Source organism: Atractosteus spatula, chromosome 12 (assembly GCF_055471065.1).
Source record: "Atractosteus spatula isolate fAtrSpa1 chromosome 12, fAtrSpa1.hap1, whole genome shotgun sequence".
Classification (NCBI taxonomy): domain Eukaryota; kingdom Metazoa; phylum Chordata; class Actinopteri; order Semionotiformes; family Lepisosteidae; genus Atractosteus; species Atractosteus spatula.
In genome coordinates, this window is record NC_142717.1 from 38,942,749 (window position 1) to 38,965,926 (window position 23,178).

A 23,178-nucleotide genomic window follows, 5' to 3' on the forward strand; every position below is an offset into this window, starting at 1 on the left:
TCGGCCTTTGTACGAAAGGGAACTTTTTTTCATACAGCACATTCATTATTCATTGGGTTTGAAAAAGAACCCTTGCTGTGTCAGTGCTCAAGGTTACAGGAAAGAAATGAAAACTCATTTAGGCAGATTGGAATTGATATCGGCTTCCCAAAATTGTTTTAGCCCATTACAGTCTGATACAAAAGTTACATTTCCTCTCTGTCATTAACTCCTGTTAAGGGAATGAGGGACCAAAACATTACCATCCTTCCTTGTCCAGTAATGCAGTTTTTGCCACTAACTGGAAACGTCTCTGCTGTGGGAGTGATACAGTAGGTGAAACGGCAAAAATCTTTTTTTCGAAACTAATCTCTGAAGGATGGAGTTAGGAGGGGGATCGTCTGATCGCTCCTCGCCGGTGTTCATTAAGGGCCTGATGCTTTAAGATTTCTGCCACGGCTGGGGGATTGGGGTTGCTTGGGGTCAGCCCTGTCTGTTCAAGTGCCTCAGCAGCAGGGACATGGAGACAGCATTTAGAGAGCGTCTCCACACCCCCCTGGCAGCAGTGCTGCCGCTCCAAATTAAGGTCTTGAGTCATTTGCATATTAATGAATCACTTAAACTGGAAGACCAGAAGCCACTTCAGATGGGCATCATTTAACACTGGGTTAAATTTTAAATTACCACTCCAACCCACTTAAAATGGCAAGGTGGGAAATCCCTCTTTGTTAAAAACCAACAACGCATTCCTCAAAGTCCTGGAAATATTTGCTCCGATACTGTATGTGCCATAATTAGGAATACTCAAAAAACATTTTTAATTGGATCTCTGCAATATTTGTAACAACTCATTCACCTACACAGACAGTGAGTTACTGTTCCTGTCACCTGTTGTTGTAGTGAGAGTAGTGTAGTGCTGTGTCAATTAATTTCGAAGCAGGTACAGCAGGTACTTCGTCAGGCCATGAAAAGGAGGCTTATGAGTGGAGAGCGCAGATGAATCAAGTCTGCAGTGATTTGTTCACCTCTCAATCCCAAAAACCGAAAGTCTAGATTTATGTCTTGCTGCTTCACCTCTCATACTGTATGGGTCATGATATGAAACCCAGAAGAGGGTTATTCTGGCTTTTGGTCACGTGTGTAAGGAGGATGGCTCGCTTATGTCGCACTGAATATATTTTTTTCTCAAAAGAGAACAAGACGCATTTCAGTACATTTAATTCTTTACTCCCCTGAACTGTTCTATTCACACAGAGGATCTGAAAAATTACCTAGGGTTCTAGAATGATGGAAAACATTTTATTATGTTTTAACAATGTTTTATTCAGTTTTACAGAAACGTCTTCTCTGTGGAGCTCATTAAATAGAAAAAAACCCATTAAGAGCCTGCTTACACAATCATCTGACTAGTGTACGCAGTTACTATGGTTACGAGCTGTAGGATTGTAAAGGTTTATGTATGTAAGTTTAAACGGCAAAATATGAAAACAGCTGGCTGTGATCTTTCTGTTTGTATTTGACAACGTGTGCAACATAGTCTGTACTGTATATGTATGATTAAAAATGGATTTATTTTGGTTTATTTCAGGCTTTTGGATTGTGGAAAAGTACATAAACAGTTATTTTAGGAGCTCTTAATTTAATTACCTTGATGGCAAACAAATCGCTATTATAATTATTATTATTATTTTAGGAAAAAATGTCCTTTCTCTGACGAAAATGCTTCTTGCACTTTTGAAGTGACACCTCATAAACCATAACCCCCTGTTTAGATGCAGAGAGTCTCCCATCCAGTCTGGTGCTAATCCTATCTGCTGAATTTTTCATGAAGTTCTTGTTTTGATAAATAGGTCTTCGTGACTTTCCACATCTCAGTCTCCTAAACTTCATTAAGCTGTGTTTGAATTTGATCATGAAATAATTCCTGTCCCTGTTTTTGTCTAATGTGTCTAGGACCTCTTATTAACCCGGGATATTGGAAATAAACTATGGACATCTGCTTTTAATAATAATAATAATTGCTTACACTTATATAGCGCTTTTCTGGACACTCCACTCAAAGCGCTTTACAGGTAATGGGGACTCCCCTCCACCACCACCAATGTGCAGCATCCACCTGGATGATGCGACAGCAGCCATAGTGCGTCAGAACGCTCACCACACATCAGCTATTAGTGGGGAGGAGAGCAGAGTAATGAAACCAATTCATAGATGGGGATTATTAGGAGGCCATGATTGGTAAGGGCCAATGGGAAATTTGGCCAGGACACCGGGGTTACACCCCTACTCTTTTCGAGAAACGCCCTGGGATTTTTAATGACCACAGAGAGTCAGGACCTCAGTTTTACGTCTCATCCGAAGGACGGCGCCTGTTTACAGTATAGTGTCTCCGTCACTATACTGGGGCATTAATACCCACACAGACCGCAGGGTGAGCGCCCCCTGCTGGCCCCACTAACACCTCTTCCAGCAGCAACCTTAGTTTTTCCCAGGAGGTCTCCCATCCAGGTACTGACCAGGCTCACACCTGCTGAGCTTCAGTGGGTTGCCAGTTGTGCCAGCTTTTGATGGCGCAGGTTAATGTGTAGGTTTTGTTGACAAGATTGATGTACATATAATCACACATTGCTTGTTTTTTATATGGCGATTATTTCCAAGAACCATTTTCTTACCTCTTCCTAGGAATCCTCGAAAATGATACATTTTTATAACAGCTTTTCCAGCAGCTGGGGAAGAACACATGTTCTCAGAAGCTGTCCTGGTTTGAATCATAACAGTATGCAATGTATTGGGATTCCTTGTTTTTGATTACAAGTTTCAAACTTAATGATGACCTCAGATGTCTTAATGTGGTTGTGGATGGTAATCCACCGTTTTCTAACTGCTTTTTCCAGTTAAGGATTGTGGAGGAGCTACAGCTTATCCCAACAAGACACAGGTAGAAGACAGGGTCACGCAGACAAACACAGACCCGCACACACTCACCCCAGAGCCAGTTTTAATAATTATAGCTAAAACCTGTAATTTCATTGACATGATGTTATCTGGAATAAATGTCATTCTATTACGCAGTCATGGGGGACGCCTTACTGTAAGTTCAGTCGTATTGTTTTTCCAAATCGTCATTATTAGTTGCCAAACAATAACAGCGACCAGTCAATACTAACTGCATCTCAAACTATTATTACATTGATTACGATGTCATTTTTTTGCAGGAAATGAAACTAAATGCCTGCGGACTTATGGCTCGGTATTGAATTGTCCTGCAGTGTGCAGCAGAGGGATAAAGGGGCTTCTGTGTGAGCTCAGAAAGATAAATTGAGATCTCAGCTTTGTCCGGTGGCACTGCGGGGGGGGGGGGGGGGGATTATGATGGTCACTGAAGCGAGTGCTTTCCCTTTTCTCTTCCAGCCAGTGCAGTTATTTCCGTCATTTTCCTTAAAGAGACCCTGCGTGCCTCGGATATCTTGGGTATGTACTGGCGGCCCGTCATCGCAGTGGGTGTCCGAAAACAATAAAAAAGTTGTTGACCGCTGCACTCAGTTGGAGCCAGAATGCATGTTATTGACAGGATTATTAAATCAGCCTGTGTGTTTTTTTACCTTATATATACAGTATATAAATGTGTGCATAACACAAAAAATCTCTTAGTATTACAGTCAATACAACAGATTTCTTTTGCTCCGATGAGGCAGTGGAACATCATTTGTACCCGTTTTGACTCGGGTTAGCAAGCATACTTGTAGGTGTCCTGGGTGCCGTTCAGAGGAAAAGGGGTTCGGGAGATTTTGCTGAGACGGTCAAAGACGTTAAGGCAGACACATGAACACGGAAGCCTTTGTAATGAAGGCCAGTGTAGTCTGATTAACATCAGTGGAAAAAAAGCAAACATCATTAGCTGGGTGATTGGAATATTGGTGAAATAATTAGAATGTTGGTGAAACATTCTCTCATGCGATCGATTCTGAATCAGAACGAGAATTTTTTCCCATGAACCTGCTGTTAATACTGTTTACGCAGGTGGGGCGCTCGCGGTATCCGGGACCTATCTCCTCATCACCTTTGCCCCCAGTGTTGCGCAGAAGATCACGGCACGGGTCGTCCAGAAGTACTCCATCAGCTGGCATTTTCTCATTTACATAGTACGTGGAGACCTTCTCTTCTGCTTTATCTCTGCATTACGGTAGAACACAGTCTGCTTTCCTTTCACAGCTGATCAGCGGGTTTCGCAGGTAAACTCTTAGCCTTATCCTTTATTGTCCTACCGAGTGTGCATCACGTGAGATGAGAGGACAGGTGGGTTGCTTTCTAATGCGTCTAGCAGTGTTTCTGAGCTGAGGTCTGAGGAGAGGGGAAATATGAGCACGCAGCAAATAAAAAACCATGAGAAGTGTTTACGTGGGGAAAATACCAAAGATCTGAGGTCATCTTTATTCAGCTCACCAGGAGATTGGAAGACAGGGTCATAAATGAGATTAATGATGCTCAGAAGTGTTGCCTTCACTAATTGTCTTTATGGGAGTGGAACCAAATTCATGAATAATATGCAGTGTCTTTTCACGGCAGAATATTACAGTTGCCTATTCAGCGCTCCCACGGATGAGCTGCAGAAATATGTTTTTCAATCTTTTTTTTATTTAAAATGTTGCTTATTTTTTGTGATCTGTGACACCATTTTCAGACCCAGAAGGATCAATTATTTGCAAAGGTAATGGTTATTAGAACCATTTTATCTCGTCTAATCATCTTTTCTGATGAAGGCAAAGTGATAATTTCTAAATGTGAAGGAGATTTATCATCATCACAGTAGACATCATACAAATGATCATCAGGATGTAATTGAAGGAATTTTCAGCTTTACAATTAATTACGTGGCTTGGTTATAATATGGCAACTAAACTACCTTGCATTTATTTCTTTTATAGTGCAGCAAACAGCAGAATTTACCTGGAAATTTGTCAATGTTTTTAAATATAAATGCATATTTTTTATTTTAGCATTGAATACTATTTTGTGTTCTCTAAATATACATGAATATATGTATATATATTGAACGCATTTTGGCAAAAATGCAAAAATGCTTGAACGCATTTTGGCAAACACCAGTATTAATATAAACCACAGAAATGTGAAGAAAAAGTACAGATATGATAACGATACATTTTCAGTGTGAATCAAAATGGAAACATTACAAAGTTAGCATCGGGAATAACACCTCTGAACGTTAACACTGCCATTGCAGTGTTGACACAAAGACCTTATCAGCCACTGGACAGACTCCTGTGGGAAGTTTCTCCTCTTTTCACTGGGGGACTGCAGCCAGGTAGCTATGGTTATTCATGGCTGACTTTGTTGATGGCTTTGGCCAGTTGGTTCCACAGATGTTCTGTTGGACACAGGTCAAGGAAAAGGCCTGATCTTTGTATAAATAAGCGTGTCTCACTGTGCGGTCTTGCAATGTCCTGCTGGAAGTTCAACACTTGTGAATTCAATGAGCCCAGTCTGTCCTCCATCTAACAACAGCAAAGGCATTCAGGCATGTGTTAAAGGAGATTCCTCCTCTCAGCCCCCCTGGATGACTTGAGCAATGCAAGGAGTTGGCATGACTCTCGCCACAGTGTCTAAACACACTGTCTCCCATCACGGTAGAACCGCTTTCATTGATGAGTAAAAAAATCACTCTGCCACACTCTGTGGAGACCTCAGAAAAGCTCAGCTGAGAGGCGAATTTGCTGTCTTCCCGAAAGCCTGTGGCTGTGACCCCTGAGTGGCCTCTGAGCATGAAGATCTTTTTGGGGCAGATGGAGAGCTACAGTCATTCTGCTGATATGCGGCTTTTCCTTCCTGAATATTCCTGTGCTCTTGCCATTGCAGTCTTGCAGTAAATTGCAATGAATACTCAGATCGATAAGAAGGGGGAGTTATCATCACTGAGGTAAATGAGGTAGGAGAAGTATCATTTACAGAAACTGAGTGACTCAATGCAGATAAAAAACAGTGATCTAAGGGATGGTGTTAAGATCAGTAGAATATTGCAAGTATTTCAGTTCAGTGGGAACTCTATCAGAAGATCTCATCAAAGATAAACTCACATGGTGTGCCTCTAGCAATACCAGAAAGGCTTTTCATTGTTTGACTAAAATATTCAAACTTTTTCAACTGTCACTTCCCGGTTGGATGGGGGTTTTAATTTAACTAGACATGAAATACTGATTGCTGGGTTTGTTCTTTTGCTAGAACAGTAGTTTTAAGATTTGTAAAATTAAAGTAATGACACATGACGCTTTGCACACCGTTTTAATGAAATAACATGTTTTTTTAATCCTTTGCACATTTTTATTCTCTTTTTCTCCCTTTGCAGTGTTTAGAAATAATTGTGTTCTGCATCCTGCTGTATCTCTACGAGAAGAAAAACGTGAAGCATATTGTCGTGGTGCTGATGCTGGTCGCTTTGCTAGGTAGGAGCTGAATAAATGCATTTCTTTCTCTGAAGTCTGTCTTGCTGTGCTTAAAGAGCAGGAAAAAAGGAGTTCAGTGTAATGGCAAGCAGTGCTGTATATAAAATTGTTTAAAATTGTTTTCTTATTGCCTTTCTTTTTAAACACTATGCCCACAGCCACTCTGAAATGTACAGTATATTGTCAAGGACAATGGGTGTTTAAATGGCTAAATATGAATGTGGAATGTCAGAATTGAGAGGAAGTACTTTTTTCAGTTCAGTGAGTAATTACCCTCACTTTTTTCTTACACTGTTTGCATCGCAAATAATCCCCACTGTCGTCATAGAGTCGAATGTCAGTGTGTGTTTTTTTCCCTTCATATGACTAACTGTAGAACAAGCAGTCAGATACAAAGTCATGTGCTGCACCTTGAATGCAACCAGCAGCAGGCGGTTGAAATAGCACTTTAAGGACAAACTGCTATCCTGTTATAAACTTTTTATCTATGTTAATTCTTCCATCTTCTAACTTCTTTATCCAATTCAAGGTTGTGGGGGGACTGGAGCCTGTCCTGGCTGGCATCAGGCACAAGGCAGGGCACACCCTGCATGGGACGCCAGTCCATCGCAGTGAACACACAGACACGCACAAATGCACACACGCTCATTTGTTCAATTTTTCCAGAAACCCATTAATCTATTGGTATGGCTCTGGATTGTGGGAGGAAACTGGAGGAAGCCCACTCATTAGTCATACATACAAAACTCCACGCAGACAGCACCCCAGGAATTAAATTCAGGGCCCAATGCTACTACTGCGCCACCATACCACCCCTTGGTGAAAATGCCTAACGTATACCTGACACTGCGTTGCTTCAGCAGTGCCATCGCTGTGCCAGTGGGCCCTTCACCCCAGATGTGGCTTTTCCTCCGGGCAGCAGTGCTCCTGACCCTCTGCCAGGTGACTGCATGCCTTTCCGTGTCATTGCAGCCTCCCTGACGGTCATTTCTGTGAAGGCCGTCTCCGGCATGATAACCGAGTCGGTGAAAGGCAGCTTGCAGCTCACCTACCCCATATTCTACGTGATGACGGTGGTAATGATCGCTTCCTGTGCCTTTCAGATCAGGTACGTCCGTGTTTATTTACGCTAGAGGTCAGGCTCACGAGCGCTTTTAGTTTGGTGAGTGTCTAGCTGGAGAAGAACATGCGTTAAAGTCAGAGAAGTTAGATGCACTTTAAATGGCCATATTGCAAACAGCTGGCAAGTCTTGGCATTTTTTTCTCAGCCCCTAATTTCGGGTCTCATCATACCAAGGTGTAAGTATCTCTGTTCTACATTTGCAAGTCAAATAGCAAACACATACAGCGTATCGGCATACAGCGAGTTTCCACAGATACTGATCGACTTATTTAAGCTGTCTGAGAATGGTCCATATCACATCGCAAACGGCAGCAAAATGTAGAAATACTGCTTTAACGACAAGCTGCCACTCTGCTATAAACCATTTGTGTGTGTCAAAAAAGATGTGTGTGCCTTGTGTTGTAAAAGAGGATGTGGAATAAGGTGGTTTAATTAGTTAGTTCTGTGTTTTGTCTCCCACCTTTACATCCAATCGTTTCTACTTTTTACCACTTTTTTACTGTTCTTTACCACTTGTGTCTGCAGGTAAAATAACACAAGGCCATTCTCCCTTTGTTGGTTGTGATTCATTTTGTTTGTGTGATGTAGACGATTGTTATGGTGTTTTTGCTTTTTTTAATTTACCCCTCTTCAGCGTGACAAACCGTGGTTAAAGTTTTCAAAAGGTAATGTGTCAAAACAAAAATCTCTCTGCCTTCTTGAAAGAAGAGGGTGTTGTTCTTCTCAGATGGTGATTCTGTTCATTTTCTTTCCAGGTTTTTAAACCAGGCTATGAAGCTTTTCAATGCGACCGAAGTGGTGCCCATCAACTTTGTGCTTTTCACAGCAAGTGCAATAATTGCAGGTACTGTGTGTTATTCTGGGACTGTTGATGTAGTTTTTTTTTTTTGTTTATGTATTTATATAATTATTTGCCACACTACCTATTTCAGGGAAATTAGCAAGGGGAAGACACCTCAAACACGATTTCAAGCAGGAGTGATAAAGATGCCATCACTGAAAATTCACTGAACTTTAACAACACTGATAACTCAGATAATAACCACTTCGTCTTCTATGCTGTTCATTTCTTGTGTACTCTTATTTTATTCTACTTTTGGTGGTCTTATTCATCGGGGGAAAGCTGCTAAAAGATTAAGGAAGGCACAGCTTTGATGATAATGCATCTCTTTGATTTGCCTTTTTGGAGACGCACTGAAACATGTCCAGATTATTAACTTCTTCTGATACTGCTTTGAGGCAAGTAAGACAGCTAATTATTTAAATGAGATGTGGGAGATTCTTCTAAATGGGCATTCCTTTAACATCCTGGAATGTCTAAGGAACTAGGGTAATATTGAAAATTAGAAGGAGATGTATGTCAAAAATGCTAGTTGATGAATGTGAGTTCTTAAGTCTTGCATTCACATAGAGCTGGTCTGTCAAGACTTCCGAGCTAGATGTACTCATGGAATATACAAGACTATAACCTTGTGAAAGTAATTTTGTCCTCAAGGATCACCACAATATTGATGCAGAAGTGCATTTTTGATTTGTAAATGTTCTGCTAATACTGAACATTTGTTTGTAAATGCAAAGTTGCAAGAAAATTATACATTGTGGTCAAATCACCTGTTAAATCAGTTTACAAGGCAGGGAGAGGAGATTTAAAATTAGTAGTCTTTACAAATTATCCAGTAACCCGTGGCATTATTGTAGATTAAAAATCAGGTTTTTAATATCTTCTTGAGGAAAATCTCAATTCTTTCTGCTTGGTTGGCCACTCAAAACATCATGGATGACATTGTCTTGCTTGATAATAAAAGAGTCAAAGTGTTCATCCTCTGGCATAATGTATGCAAAACCAGAAGCACGTAGTGTAACAAGGTCAATCTGTTAGGTTTAAGGCCTAAGAATAAATGCTATAAGTTTTCACCTTGATCTCTGTGTGACAATAATTGTGTTTGTTAGAATGTCTTCTTCCTTTTTTTCCTTCCTTGTGAAACACGACCAGATTCTTAACTTCCTCTGGTACTGCTTTGAGTGAAGTAAGACAGCTAATTATTTAAATGGCTGTATTACAGTATATCACAGATATTGGTTTTAGAACACAGCTTGATGAAAATATGTTGCTTTTATTGTTGTATTCTTATTTATACAGGTAAGTATGTGGTTCAACGTGTTTGCTTTGCATAGTTTACATAAGAGGGTGAATACCTTTGTTTTTAGAAGAAGACAGTGTGTCTGTCTATGAAGAAAAATATTTCTTACATTGAGGTTTTGGCTTTGCTGATGAAGGCTTGCAATATTTGTTCACACAGTAAGTCGTAAGTAAACAAATGATAAACATATTGTTGCTGGATTCAAATGAGTTTTAGAGTTGATGTTGAGCGAGTGGTCTCTGGAAAAGAGCTGTATATGAGGTAGAAAATGAAGACACAGTTTGGATTGCTTGACCATTTTAGGAGTAAATCCAATAATATAAGAAATGCAACACATTGTTGCTCTATTTCCATTTGTAAATCCAACAGGGAGCATCAGCAAATCATGAATAGAAGTGCAGCAATCATTTTATTGTACATAATAAGAGTTGATGCATTTAATTAGAATTAAAAATTACACCTTTTCTCTGCAACAATACCTCTGGACATGTATAGAGGCTGGACAGAATGGGGAGTAAAAAGAGCTGTGTTTTTAAGGTATGCTGTGCATGAGGTTTATTCTGTGTATGATGGAAGTGTGTTAAACAGGTGTGCCTGTCTTTGATCATCCTGCACCAAAGTCTCCACTGTTTGATGCACAACCTGCAGTCCTAATAGAGGAGTATTGAGCCTCTGATAGGCAGGCTGCTGGGAAGTGCCAGACTAAGGCTTTCATTGCTGCGCTTCTTGGAAAACGATGCTGTGCAGATAGAGGATTACATTCTGTAGTTCTCTCTGTGAGTCATCCGCCAGCAGAAAGAAAGAATTAGTTATTTAATCGCACAGATCAGCATCTCTCTAATAAACCAAAAAAAACGTCATATGTAGAAAGGGGGAAATGGCATTTTTCTTTGCAAAATTTAAAATTTTATGGCCGGTGTAATCGTTGTGAAATTAAAAAAAAAAATCTGCAAATGATCAGTGGTTTTGAAGGCTTCCCGTTCAGCTAGATTGTATTGCCTTTCCTCCTGCAGCTTCGGTCTCAAAGGAATGAATTTCCACCTCCTTGACAGTCATGACTCACTCTTTAATGGCCCCGTGCAAAACAGGGGCCTTTCATCTGCGGGATGAAAGTGGGATTTCTAACTCGGCAGAACGCACGCGCTGCTGTCCCTTTCAAATTGCTAATAACGATCACTTGGTTCCCTCGGGTGATGAATTCATACTCGCAGCCTTATGTGGAATTCAAACTCATAACAGTAGAGCAAACAGGGCTGAATTTCAATGTTCAGGCAATTTGTTTTTATTCAGGACTGCATGTGGACGTAGAAGGAAACTAGTTTTACAACGCTGTATTTGTCGTCTTTATCCCACTTAGAAGTGCTCGGCAGTTGTCCCGTTTAAGTATTTGCATGCTCCTTAATTCTTTTTTTCCTAAACGTATATTTAAACTGTAAAAAAGTCATTTTACAGTGGCAGCTAGAGTATTTTTAAACACTGCCTAGAGGAAGTGATTCCGTTCTGCTCTGCATATAAGGGGTTTACAGAGAGAAAGCATGACCTTCTGTGAAAGAGGCTGGCGCTTGGCTTCTGTCTGCTACGATATCGCCTGTCGTGCAGATGTTGGACAGAGTCTAGAGGAGAAATAAGAACTGCTGCACAAATACATCTGAATGAAGATATATCGTGGTATATATTATATTGAGCATATTGTTTCTTCAGTGTACTTTAGGAGCCGGACTCTGCTGTGTTAAACAGGTGTCTATTTTTCATCATCCCACACTGCTTGCCTTGGTCTGGGTTTAGCGTCTTGCTCCTTTTTTACGATTCTTAAGGTTTGTAAGGCTTATACTGCTTAAGAAGCTTCACTCCAAAACACCAGAAGAAAGCTGTGAGTCAAAAGAATAAAAGAAATCGAGAATCGTCCGTCAAGGCCATGATATTGAATCCACTTTTTTTAGACATGAGTCCCATGTTGATGTAAAGTGTATGAACATGCTCATAAGAGACAGATGACCTGCAATTCGGGATAAGACAGTTCTTTATTGAAGCACGCAGGGGAGAGTGTATTTGGAAAGTTCCACAGACAGTCTTGGAGGGTTTCAGCTGTCAGAAAGACTTTATACCCCTCTGACATTATTACACAAGGAAGGGCAACATATTCTACTCAGTTAACTGAATTAAACACGGATGGAAAAGTACAATGTTCTGAGCAGGAAAAGACCTTGAGCACGTGATTACAGCTGAGCAAACCCTTCTTGCAGACTCTTCGTATCAGCAGCTGCAACAAGGAGTGCAGCTCACAGCTGAGAGTGAGAGTCCACAATAAGACAGAATAATGATTTGATCACTGTTTGAATGTCGGCAGTGTGTAAGGGTTTATCTTTCAGATGGCAGGGGGAGGAAGGACAGAGGGGGAGAGAGAAGAGTAAGAAGAGTAGAGCTGTGGTATTTCGCAGACCAACGACCATAATACCTGCTCCCCTGTTATGGTAAACTTGGCCTGGAGAAGCCCTGCTCTCAATCAGTTCAATAGAGCAGTAAGTCTACTGGGGGACAGTATGGCAGTCCTCCTGCTGAGAGGGAAAACGGTCCCTCTCCAGGTGAATGCACAATGGTAGAATTAATTCCTTACTTAAAGGTCTAAATCCATGCCTCCATCCATCCATTTCCTTACCGCTTTATCCAATACGGGCTCGCGGGGGAGCCGGGGCCTATCCCAGCAAGCAGTGGGAGCAATGTGGGATACATCCCGAATGGGACTCCAGTGAATCACAGGGCACATGCAGACACACACACTCTCACACAGGGGCCAGTTTTCCCAGAAGCCAGTTAACCCACCAGTTAGCCTATTATGCCTTTGACTGTGGGAGCACCGGGAGGAAACCCACACGAACACAGGGATCTGTCCCTCTAATAAAATTCAATTAATACGAAAAGGGAAATTGGTCTTGAAGTGCTTCACATAGTGTACAGACAAATGTATGGTTCTGTTACCTTATATTTCAATTCTATTGTGCCATACTGCTGTGAACTACAAACTGCGATGTGAACAGTTCAATAGACTAGTATCCATACTGAGTTCATGGAAAAGAAATACTTAAATTCATCTATAATGTTGAACTGCCACTCTTAGAGGAATGGTATTTTTGGGCTAATGGATCTGTTATTTTACTGGATTCATTGCCTAGCTCTGTCAATGCCCAGTTGAACTTTTATAGACCAAAATCTGCTTTAATATGAAAGAGCTTGCATTTTTGATTTTGTTACTTCAATTCCTTGGCTGAAAGGGTCTGGCAGATGGTGGCGGAGTAGGACAGTGTGCTCCATCGATCAGAAAAAGAATAATCTTTTATAATATCACCCAGAACTAAGGGAATAGTGCCGGATGAGGAAAACCAGGTGCCAGTTAGCTTGAATGCTGCTCGTTAAGAGCAAGGCCCTGCGATACAGAATGTTTCAGGAGAAAGCAATGTCAACCCCTGACACACCCTCTCTTGAGTGTTGGGTTGAGTGTTTGACCGCACTTTTGCTTATGTGACGCTTAGTTTCCTTTCCGTTTTTTAAAAGTTGCGAATTTGCCAGTAAAATCAGGAAGCCCATCAACTTCATTAAAGGTTGCAGAAGAACAACATCAGGAAGGGGTGTTATCTTTAATTGCGCACTTTGAGTCTAGGCAAATACGGTTTTGAATTACGCCTCTGTACATACTTGAATTTACAGCATGAAAAACATTCTGAATGGATGTTTGAGACCTGCTTCGTTTTATAAATTCAGTCTGAAATGTGAGGGTAGCTATTATTCTTACCTAACTGGCTCAGCGTTGTTTGCTCATATCTTCTCTCTTTTTTTTTGGCAGGTGTAATATTTTATCAGGAGTTTTACGGCTTAGCTTTGCTAAACATCTTCATGTTTCTATTTGGGTAAGTACTCCACTGAGCTCCACTTATCGGGCAAAATTCAAAATTCATGTAGAACTCTGCCACATACAGTCCTCCTGCGGCACACAGCGCTCTGGCCTTCATTCCACTGAGCTGAAATCAATGACATAATTAATCAAAACGCCTGTAGCTTATTCCTGCAATGGACTGAAACTGGCAGGTCGGGTTGCTGAGAGCACTTTGCCTTCTCCTGTACCAGCTGGAAGGTGGGGAAATTTATGTCTGAGAATTTAACGGTATGGACAGGGTCTCAGGAGACTCTTTAGAGTGGTAGCTCTAGCAGGAAAGCACTGCGTGCACAGCATTTTCCGGCCAGCTGCGATGGCTGGCAGACACTTGCTCTCCGCAGTGCCCCACGCAGCAGGTGTGCCGTCAGGACTCAGCTCACAGAAAGCGGACATCTGTTTCTACGCCAGCTGTGCGCCGTCTCAGGTTTACTGATGTTCAGAAAGGAGAGCTAAAAAAGAAAAGCTAGCCAGATGTTTGTGAGCTATACTCCAGAGCTTACACAGTAAATGTTCTGTTTTACAAGTATTTCATAGTTTATTAAAGGTGTTTTGAAGTATTAACACAGCATTACAGATAGACTGTTAAAAGTGCTTCCCAATGACTTCTCAGTATAACAGTATCTTCATTGCTGACTGTAATTCTTTTTAAATAGTTGATATAGATTAGTTATGAAAGTTCACTTTGTTGTGGCCTATGTATAACATCCAAGGGTGACATGAACAGGCACTTTTTCAGCCACCCCTTGTGTACAGTTACACTGTCTTACTGTGGGTTAAAAGGATTCAAAATGTTTTTACAGATGGGCAGTTTTGAATATGGAGAAAATCAGGAAATGACCAATAAAATGACAGATAAATCAATAAGTAAAATAATCATAACCCCCAACTTGTAAGGACTTTGCCAAGGATGTACCTGAGCGGTTGGTATAGTTAAGGCACATGAGATCTTTGTTCTCTGGCACAGCTTTGGTGAAGAGAGCAATAATTCAGGCATACTTGGTTAAAAAAATGAACATTGACAATACACACACTACACATAACATACACATACAACCCAGAGGTTTCTCTATTTACATGTTTACAGACAAGGCATTTCAGAGGCCTACGTCTAGACCACCCAGAAAACCCCCAGACTGCTATAAAGTATTTGACTCTTAAATGCTGCCTACAGAAGCCAAAAGAAAGATAAGCCGCCTCCTAGAATAAGTAGAATACTACCGGCTGTTAACTTTCTCTCTTTGCAAACCAGAATGCCACAAAATAAATGCGAACCTATCTCCCTATTCTGAAATGCACCCACTAGGCAGGAGAGGCTGTTTTTAACCTAGGGCTTTTTCAATCAGGAAATCAAGTTCCCTAAAAACTACAGAATAGCAAGCTCTCTTAGCAAGATTCAGATACAAAGATCGAATTGGTTCTTTTCGGCTGAACTCAAACAAGGACTCCCTTTCTCTGTTGTGGTCTGTTCTACTTTTCTGTTGATCTGACCTTATACGGCATCTTTCTGGACTGTTGATTGACCCATAATCATTTACCCAGAACTTAATCGATTGAGGTAAACTTTATGATTGCTTTGATCACTGAATCTGGACACGCTCCATCCCTGCAAACATCCCCTCTGCTTTGAAGCTGGAAATGTTGACACTAGATAGGCATTACCCCTTGTTCTAGATTCTTTGAGACATCCATAGTCACCTACAGCTGTGACAGTATTATTGACGTCAGAACGGTTCCATGCAACAGGAGGCCACTTGGCACCTCTGACCCATTTGGTAACGAATTGATCCAAGGATCTCATCCAGATGTTTCTTGACAAAATCCAGACTTTGGCTTCAGCTACAGTATATGGCTGGATAGCTTGTTGTGAATAAGTGCCTCTTGTTCTCATTTTTAAACACCCTTCCATGTAGTTTCCTCTTGTGTCCTCTGGTTTCTGTTTCATTATGCAACTAAAGGAAATTAAAAGCAAATGAACTCGGGACATATTTAATTTACTGTGCCGTAGGGTTTCTTCATGTGCCTTGTTCCTCATTTCAATTCAGCCTGTAGATCACAGCAGCTTTTGAGTTGTCGTTTTTTCTTTGCCACTGTCATTGTGTTTGTCTGAGTGTTTCTGTTACATACTGTATGTGTGCCCAGCAGTGCTGTCCAGGACACCGCTACAAACGTCTTACCCCTTTTAGGCTACACTAATGGCAAATGTGTTCTGTCAATAAAGATAAAGGGGTAAACAAAATGTGTTTATCTGAATGTGACACAGTGGGGATTTTGTATTATAAGCTTCTTAAGTACCGAAGGCAAGCTCCAGTTCTTTTTTCACATGGGGTTGGAGCCCCATGATTTAAGCAGCTGCTGCTGGATTGTAGAGATTGACGTTTCTAGCCGTAAAAATATCCTCCTTTGTAATTTACTATAATTCTATTCATTTGTCTTTATACAGTAGCTCTGTATCAGAATGCAGTGTGTTGCTTATTGACCTCAGGCTCTGTACAGTACCTTCATTTCCCTCACACGCAACAGGCACATCACTGAACTGGCTTTGATACCAAAAGCTGGGTTTCTGTAGCCTGTATAAATGCTGTTCAGTGGGACCTGATCCCTGAAATGAAAAAGGTTTTATCCTCTTTGGGTTTTTTTTTCCAATAACCGTTAAGATCACTTTATTGGCCGTATACAATTTTTTGTATTAGGAATTTGTTTTTTCACATACCCAGCTTGCACTCCATGAGACACACAGACAGGGAGAGAAGCTGGGGGTCAGAGCGCAGGGTCAGCCATTTATACAGCGCCCCTGGAGCAGTTGGGGTTAAGGGCCTTGCTCAGGGGCCCAAGGGAGTAGGATTCAAACCGGCAAACTTCCAGCCACAGGCGCAAATCCTTAGCCACAGTGCCACCGCTCCGCCCCAGGAGTGGCGTACAATATTGTCACGTGATTCGGTGCTTCCACAAGGACACTGTGCTCCAGAATACAGTACTGTGCGTCAGTACAGGCGCTTCTCCTTTGTGGTACACAAGGGGAGTGTCTGTCCTAACTCGGGGGACAGGCTTGGTGTCACCAAAATGCTTTGAAGCGTACAATCAGGCTGCGACGATCTTAAATGTCCTGAACTGTATATTGGTGTCGTTTCTTTGGTTCTGGCCTCCCCCCCCATCAAAGCAGATAAAACGAAGAACAGATGAAATTCCTTCATCTTAACAATATTCATGCTGAAAGAATTTCACCTGCTCTACTGGGGAAACTCCAAAGCAGTTTGGATTACAAAACTAATAATAATCACCTGGGAAAAAAAAACAACTCTTTGACATCTTGGAGGGTTTTTTTTTAAACTGCAAATTAGCACATGCAAAGTCCCTGTGGGGATCAACATCAGAATTCACAGGCCTCTGCCTGACTCCCGGCACCAGCGAGCGGAGAAGGTGTGACAAATTGGACCTATATTCTACATCCACACTATATTCCCAAATTGATATGTGGAATAGGCCACCATCGAGTCATGAGTTCGTGTGCACATTTTAATGCCATTCCGCTGCATATTTACTTAAAGGTAACACTTTGTTTTAATGTGAAGCAGCAGAAGCCGGCAATGGTCATGATGGTCTGTTGACCTCTGCAGAAGCCCTGCAGTTTTCAGGCGTCGTTACTCAAAGACCGGCAGAGCTGTGTAGCCTTGAGCTGGGTGTGTGCGTTTGACGCTTTTCACCTTCTCGCGTGTGTGTGTGTGTGTGTGCCCAACGCAGGTGCCTGCTGTCGTTCCTTGGAGTGTTTCTGATTGCCAGAAACAGACCAGAATCTAAAACGGAGCATCCTTTCATTGACATCGGGCAAGTACCTGGTAGGTATATATTGTATATGGGAGTAGGTGCTAAATGAGTAACTAAGGACTTGGTCCATATGTTCTTGAAGAAGTAGTATAATTCTCCATAATAATACTACTATAAATAATAAGGGGTACAGTTACACAGCACTTCTCGGGACACTCTACTCAAAAGGGCTTTACAGGTAATGGGGTCTCCCCTCCACCACCACCAGTGTGCAGCCCCACCTGGATGAAGTGACAGCAGCCATAGTGCGCCAGAACGCTCCCACACACCAGCTCCCAGTGGGGAGGAGAGCAGAGTGATGAACCCAGTTCAGAGACTGAGCATTTTAAACCAGTTTTTGTGAGATTTTTTTAGATCGTGTCCTCCTTACGTTAGTTGTAATGAGGTACCCCATTATTTCACCCCATGCAACATCTGAGGGGAAACCGTAGTTTTGGGTGTGCTGGAGATAGTATAAAATGTGGTACTTCCAGTGTTCAATTCAGGACTGCGACCACATAGCACACAAATGGAAAAATTGACAATTTAGTAAATACTGCACACTTAACATTTTAAAGTGTAACCTCTATTTGACTTGCTCAGATGACGTTGTTCCCCCTTTCGGGATATTTATCATGAATATGAAAAACCTATGTACTGAAAAACACCAGCAACTCGTTATTGCAGTTGTTCGCGTCTGCTTTCACAACTCACAGGGAACCCATCCACGGATAAGATCCAGCCGGAGACCAGCAGCACATCCTACGGGGCCCTGGATGCCGAAATGACGCCTTTAGAGAAGAAAGATGGTCAGACGGGGGACTCCAAATAAATCTAGCTCCGTTTCCCAGCGGGCCAGAGCCACTTCCTTTGTGTCTTCGGAGTTTTACACGAGGAATGAAGTATTTTCCCAGCTATGAAATAGACCGAAGAAGTGCCTCTCACGAAAGGGCTGGATTTTTTCCCCCTTCCAGTACTGGAGGAGGAAAACTGGTGCCAATTGGGAGACCCGTTGATTAAAAAAAAAACAACAAAAAGCTTTGTTTCATTTCCAGCGGCAGTGGAGCAGAGTGAATGTTTACAAGACCGTAAGAAGCCGGAAAGATGTGGCGAAAACGAATATTTAAAATTATTTAAAGGTCAGTCTGCCGAAGGTGAATGTGACTGGTGGCTTAAAAAAACAACAACACGTAACTCAGTATTCAGGGTGATTGGGCGTCCTGCTGTGAGACCAGGATGTATTTCAGTGAGTCAGAGCGAAGGGAAGGCAAGAGCCCATATATCAACTGTGGGGTACACTCTGGTGAAGTGAAGATTAATTTAAAAAAAACATGCAAAAGACTTTTACGAATTAACCTGCGTGATAATTTATCAGGTATCTTAAGAACCTATTCATTGGTCTTGTAAATAAAAGGAAAATATTTGCAAAATTATCGTTTGGGGTTTATATATGTTTATATTGTTAAGATTATTTAAATATTCCTTTGAGGGAAATTGTCAGACGGTAAGCGCGGCACGGCGGCGCAGCGTTCTGCTCCTGAGTTTGTATGATCTCCCCGTGTTTGTGTGGGTTCCCCAACACAGTCCAAAGACATACTGGTAGGTTAATGGGCTTCTGGGAAAACGGGCGCTGGTGTGTGTGTGCTCGGCTAAGGGCTGGCTGCCTGCCTCTCGCCCGATGCTTGCTGGGATAGACTCCAGGTCCCCCGTAATCCCCACATTGAATAAAGCGGTTAGAAAATGGATGGATGGAAATTGTTGTACTTCGGTTTATATGTAGGTCAGAGTGCGAGGACGAGACATCTCTGACATATCTGCAAAGACGGCGGAAAGAAAGAACAGCTGTAATTAACTGCTGGTGCCACTGACGGGTTCCCCAGGTTTAAGCGACGGGTATGGCTTTAAGGTTTTCATCCTTCAGGTGACAATGCTGCGTTTCGTATTATAGTTCACCCCCTTGACACACCAAAGATGTGGAGTAGTGGTTCGAGCTCTGGATAGTGCAAGAGCATGTTTGAGCAAGGTACATTACATGCTAGCGTTTATAGCGAAAGCTCAGGGGGGATGACGGCAGCCCAGTTCACTCGGACTGCAATTCGCAATCGCTCCTAACGTAATTTCCTCTCTATGATAAATACTGTAGGTGATCCCCCTTCTCTCCCTCACAAATATCTTTTTCGCATCCCTCCTCCACCTCTACAGCCAGGGCCGTCTGAAGGGGTGAGCGAGGGTGGGTCTTGTGTGTAGTGGCGGTGAGGTGATGAATTAGCTACAGTACCTAACTGGCCTGCGCAGACACACAGAACCGAACAGAACTACTAATCGCCGTTGTTGCTAATGCTATCGGTACCTTCAGGTGTCTCAAATCTAGCAGCCTTGTCGTCGTCGAGATCTCACCACCCGTGTCCGTTTCTTCTTCGCTCCTGGTTTTTACGACGTACCTTTTCCAAAGACCCTCTTTTTTTCCCAAGCTAGTTGAGTTCTGCCTCAACAACCTCTAGCTTGCAGCTGGTGGCCATGACGTAGCTAGGGGCGGGACACGCCTCCAGTTCCGAATAAAGCACCTGCAGTCCCACGAACTTCAGATTTCATCTGGACTTCACATAAGAGATTTGTGTGTCACTTAATTGAAAGAGTTAAACATGTATGTATATTTGTATGGAACAAGTAATAGGTTTATTTCATGCTGAAAAGAGAAGAAAGAAAACACGTTTCGGCTGTGGAGCCTTCTTCGGGAGTCAAGAAGGTGTCAAGAAGCCAGACCCGAAGAAGGCTCCACAGCTGAAACGTTGTGTTTCTTTCTTTCCTCTGTCCAGGAGGTCAGCCCTCAGCGAAGCAGCTTAAACCAGGTTTTATTGACTGAAACACTCCTCAAACCTTTTCAAGCTGCTTAATTCTTGGGAGTCGTTATTCCTAGTGAACGGACATAAAAAAATCTTTATGATTTTAGAAAGTAGACTGTTCTAACCCCAGTAATCATCTTTTGGCTAAACGTATTGGGCAAAAAAATTAATAACTGTAAAACTCTGCCAAAAAAAAAAATATTCATGTGAAGGGGGTATACAAGTCCAACAAGTTTCAATCGGAAGGCGACGGAAATGCGTGCTTTTCATGTATTGATGAAAGTGAGGAGGGTACACTGCTGGCTTTGGCATTCCAGCAGAAAGGCTCGGACTGAACGGCGTTTGTCTCCAGGGACCTGAAGGTGGAGAGAGAGAGGGGTGCACTTCCTACTGCACTGTGACAGATACTCTGGGATTAGAGAAACATTCTTCCCTAAATTCCAAAATCCAATCCCAGAGTTCCCACACCTGCCAGAATCACAACCGGTCCCAATCCTGCTGGGAGAGGGAGCAGTTGAACTGGCAGGCCAATATGTGATCTCCTGTCACAGCCTGAGGAACACGTGAGTCTGTCTCCCTATAATGCTCCATATGTTTACAGTATATGTAAATATTTTATGATATGTCTTGTAAATGTCTGTAGATTTTATTTTAATGTTTTTGTTTCGTGTTAATTTTATTTGCTTTGGCAAGACTGATTGTACATCGGTCATGACAATAAAACATCTTGAATTGAAAAGGAGAGGCACGTCCTGTAAGGACAGCGAGTCACCCCGAGCGCACCGCGGCGCCCTGAACGCTGTATTAGAATGCAGGTCGCAGAGTCTCGCACACCCCTGTATGCCTCAGCGAACAGAAACGCCGTCAAATAAAACCCAATAATACCGGCGAAGGCCCCTGCAGGGGTGCCCAACGGATCAACCGCTGTACGAAACCTGAGTCGGGGTTGTATTTAGTGTTTTGCTTTTTAATGCGGTCCATAATTCGGATTATATGTGCAAATCAAATTTGTTGCGTTGCATTATCGGTAGGGTGTGTGCGGAGTGCACGGTCAGACTCGAGATGAAAGTAGTAACTCTTGTCTGGAGGGGGAAAAACGGGCGATTTGTGCATTTGTCACAAGTGGAAATGGACATTTCACAACGGTTATAACCGTTATTCCTTACAGCAAATGCAGTAGACGCTCTAACATAAATCAAACCGATTATACAAGGGAAAAGGAGAATCCGATCATCACTGAGTTGTGGCAAAACCTATTTATCTCCAGACGTTTTTGTTAATTTTCATTCATGTTCTCCGTTATTTAGCTTTTGGTCATCTTATGTACGTGGGTGCTGGAATCTACAGCCTTGCCAGGAATGCATGGCTTTAGGTACAGTGTGTGGCGATGACCTCAGATCTCACAGGCCTGGAGCCCCGGAGAGTTGCGAGCTACGCTTTCTACTGCGCTGTCATCGTCGAACAAAGACGTCTTAAAATATTGAAGTACTTCCAACCTGTCCGCCTTTACACGTTTATATTACAACTATGTCTCTATCCTGTAGCGTGTTATTTTTCATACAATCAAAACCCCAAAGCAGGGGGGCGGGCTTTCAGATTTGTGTCCTTACGGGACGCCCCGATGTTAGTGTCGCGGTAGGTAGACATTCATGGGCTCTGACCGCCTCAGCATTTTTAGCATCTTCCACTCTGGATTGCAGAGTAACAACTACGGGTTGTTTTTGGTTGTTTTTTTTTTTAAGATTTGTGCTTGAAATACAAGTTGGAAAGACTTGGCAAAGCACGCTTCGTAATTTAACAACCTGAAACCTATTTTTCATGCTTGCGTTTTCCTACTTTTCAAGCCCCTGGGGGGTCTGTTTAAGCGAAGGGGCTCAGAAACGCGCGTGTGCTCGGTGTCGCTCCATTTGGCCGCACGAGGGTTGCCATGGAGCCCACCCACTCACGCGCAGCACCTGCCTCCCGTCTTTTCCTGCAAGAAATTTCAACACCCCCCCCCCCCCCCCCATGGGAATTTCCTGCCCAGTCAGTATCAAATAGGTGAATTCCTTACAAGAGCAGCAGCCCTGAAAAGAAACAAATCTTTTTTTTTTTGCACTCGACTTGCGTGGTCAGATAGGTGTCACTTCGGGCGCTGCGCTAGACGAGGGTTGTGGAGGTCACGTTTGATCAGGCGTCCACCTTGTCCGAGTTGTAGCAATTCACAAAGGAGGGGGTGCTTAAGAGATTTGCTTGCGATAGCTTTCTTTTGCTTCGCCTTGCCTGCTGCTTAACATGAGGACTAGGCTGTGATAATGTTACAACACGTAACAACTGTTACTCTCAGTTATACTACCGGCAGTGTGAACTGGGGGGACGAATCGATATATAAATACGGAGCTTTCTGGGCAAGTGATCTCCTCTACAGAGACGATAAAATCCTGTTTTCAAAAAACAGAAGGTGGCAACGACAAGTCCTCCTGAAGATACTCAGCTATGAGCACGCAGCGGTCACTGTGGAAACCGTACGACATTTACGAACTCGAAGTCATGGGATAGGTAGTTTATGGTCTAATATGTATTATTTTCATCACATCACGGCGCCACTTGCGCTGAATGAGCGCCGTGCTGCCGCCTGGTAGTTTTCTCTAAAACGCGTCGTGTTTTAATCACGCAATGAAAAGGTTGGAATGCCACCTAGTGGCGGATGAAAGAATGACAGGGTGTCTTGGCTCAATTCCATTGCGGGCTGGCCACAAGTTCCCCCCTTTAATTCAATTGGAGAGGCAATTTCTCACTTATTCACCCGAGCTAGTGATGGAGCTGCCTCCCCTCTTATACCTGTAAAGCTTCAAGATACAAATCACTCTATAAAGATCAGGAAACTCTTTTTTTTTTGTTCTTAAAATACTCCCACAAGTATGAA

The 23,178-nt window shown here is 42.5% G+C and overlaps 1 protein-coding gene across 4 annotated transcripts in view; it reads left to right on the plus strand.

Annotated features, from left to right (window-relative positions):
• The window catches only part of nipal2 (NIPA like domain containing 2), a 33,422-nt gene extending 14,562 nt beyond the window's left edge, over window positions 1-18,860 (plus strand). For 3 of the 4 annotated variants that reach the window (XM_088929147.1, XM_088929149.1, XM_088929150.1), the window contains 8 exons: window positions 3,391-3,450; window positions 4,000-4,121; window positions 6,341-6,437; window positions 7,410-7,545; window positions 8,316-8,404; window positions 13,540-13,603; window positions 17,368-17,462; window positions 18,147-18,860. In XM_088929147.1, the coding sequence (XP_088785273.1) occupies window positions 3,391-3,450; window positions 4,000-4,121; window positions 6,341-6,437; window positions 7,410-7,545; window positions 8,316-8,404; window positions 13,540-13,603; window positions 17,368-17,462; window positions 18,147-18,262 (779 nt within the window). In that variant the 3' untranslated portion in view covers window positions 18,263-18,860. The remainder of the gene's footprint in view (window positions 1-3,390; window positions 3,451-3,999; window positions 4,122-6,340; window positions 6,438-7,409; window positions 7,546-8,315; window positions 8,405-13,539; window positions 13,604-17,367; window positions 17,463-18,146) is intronic. The other variant, XM_088929151.1, reaches the window with a different exon arrangement.
• Window positions 18,861-23,178: the final 4,318 nt, after the last annotated feature.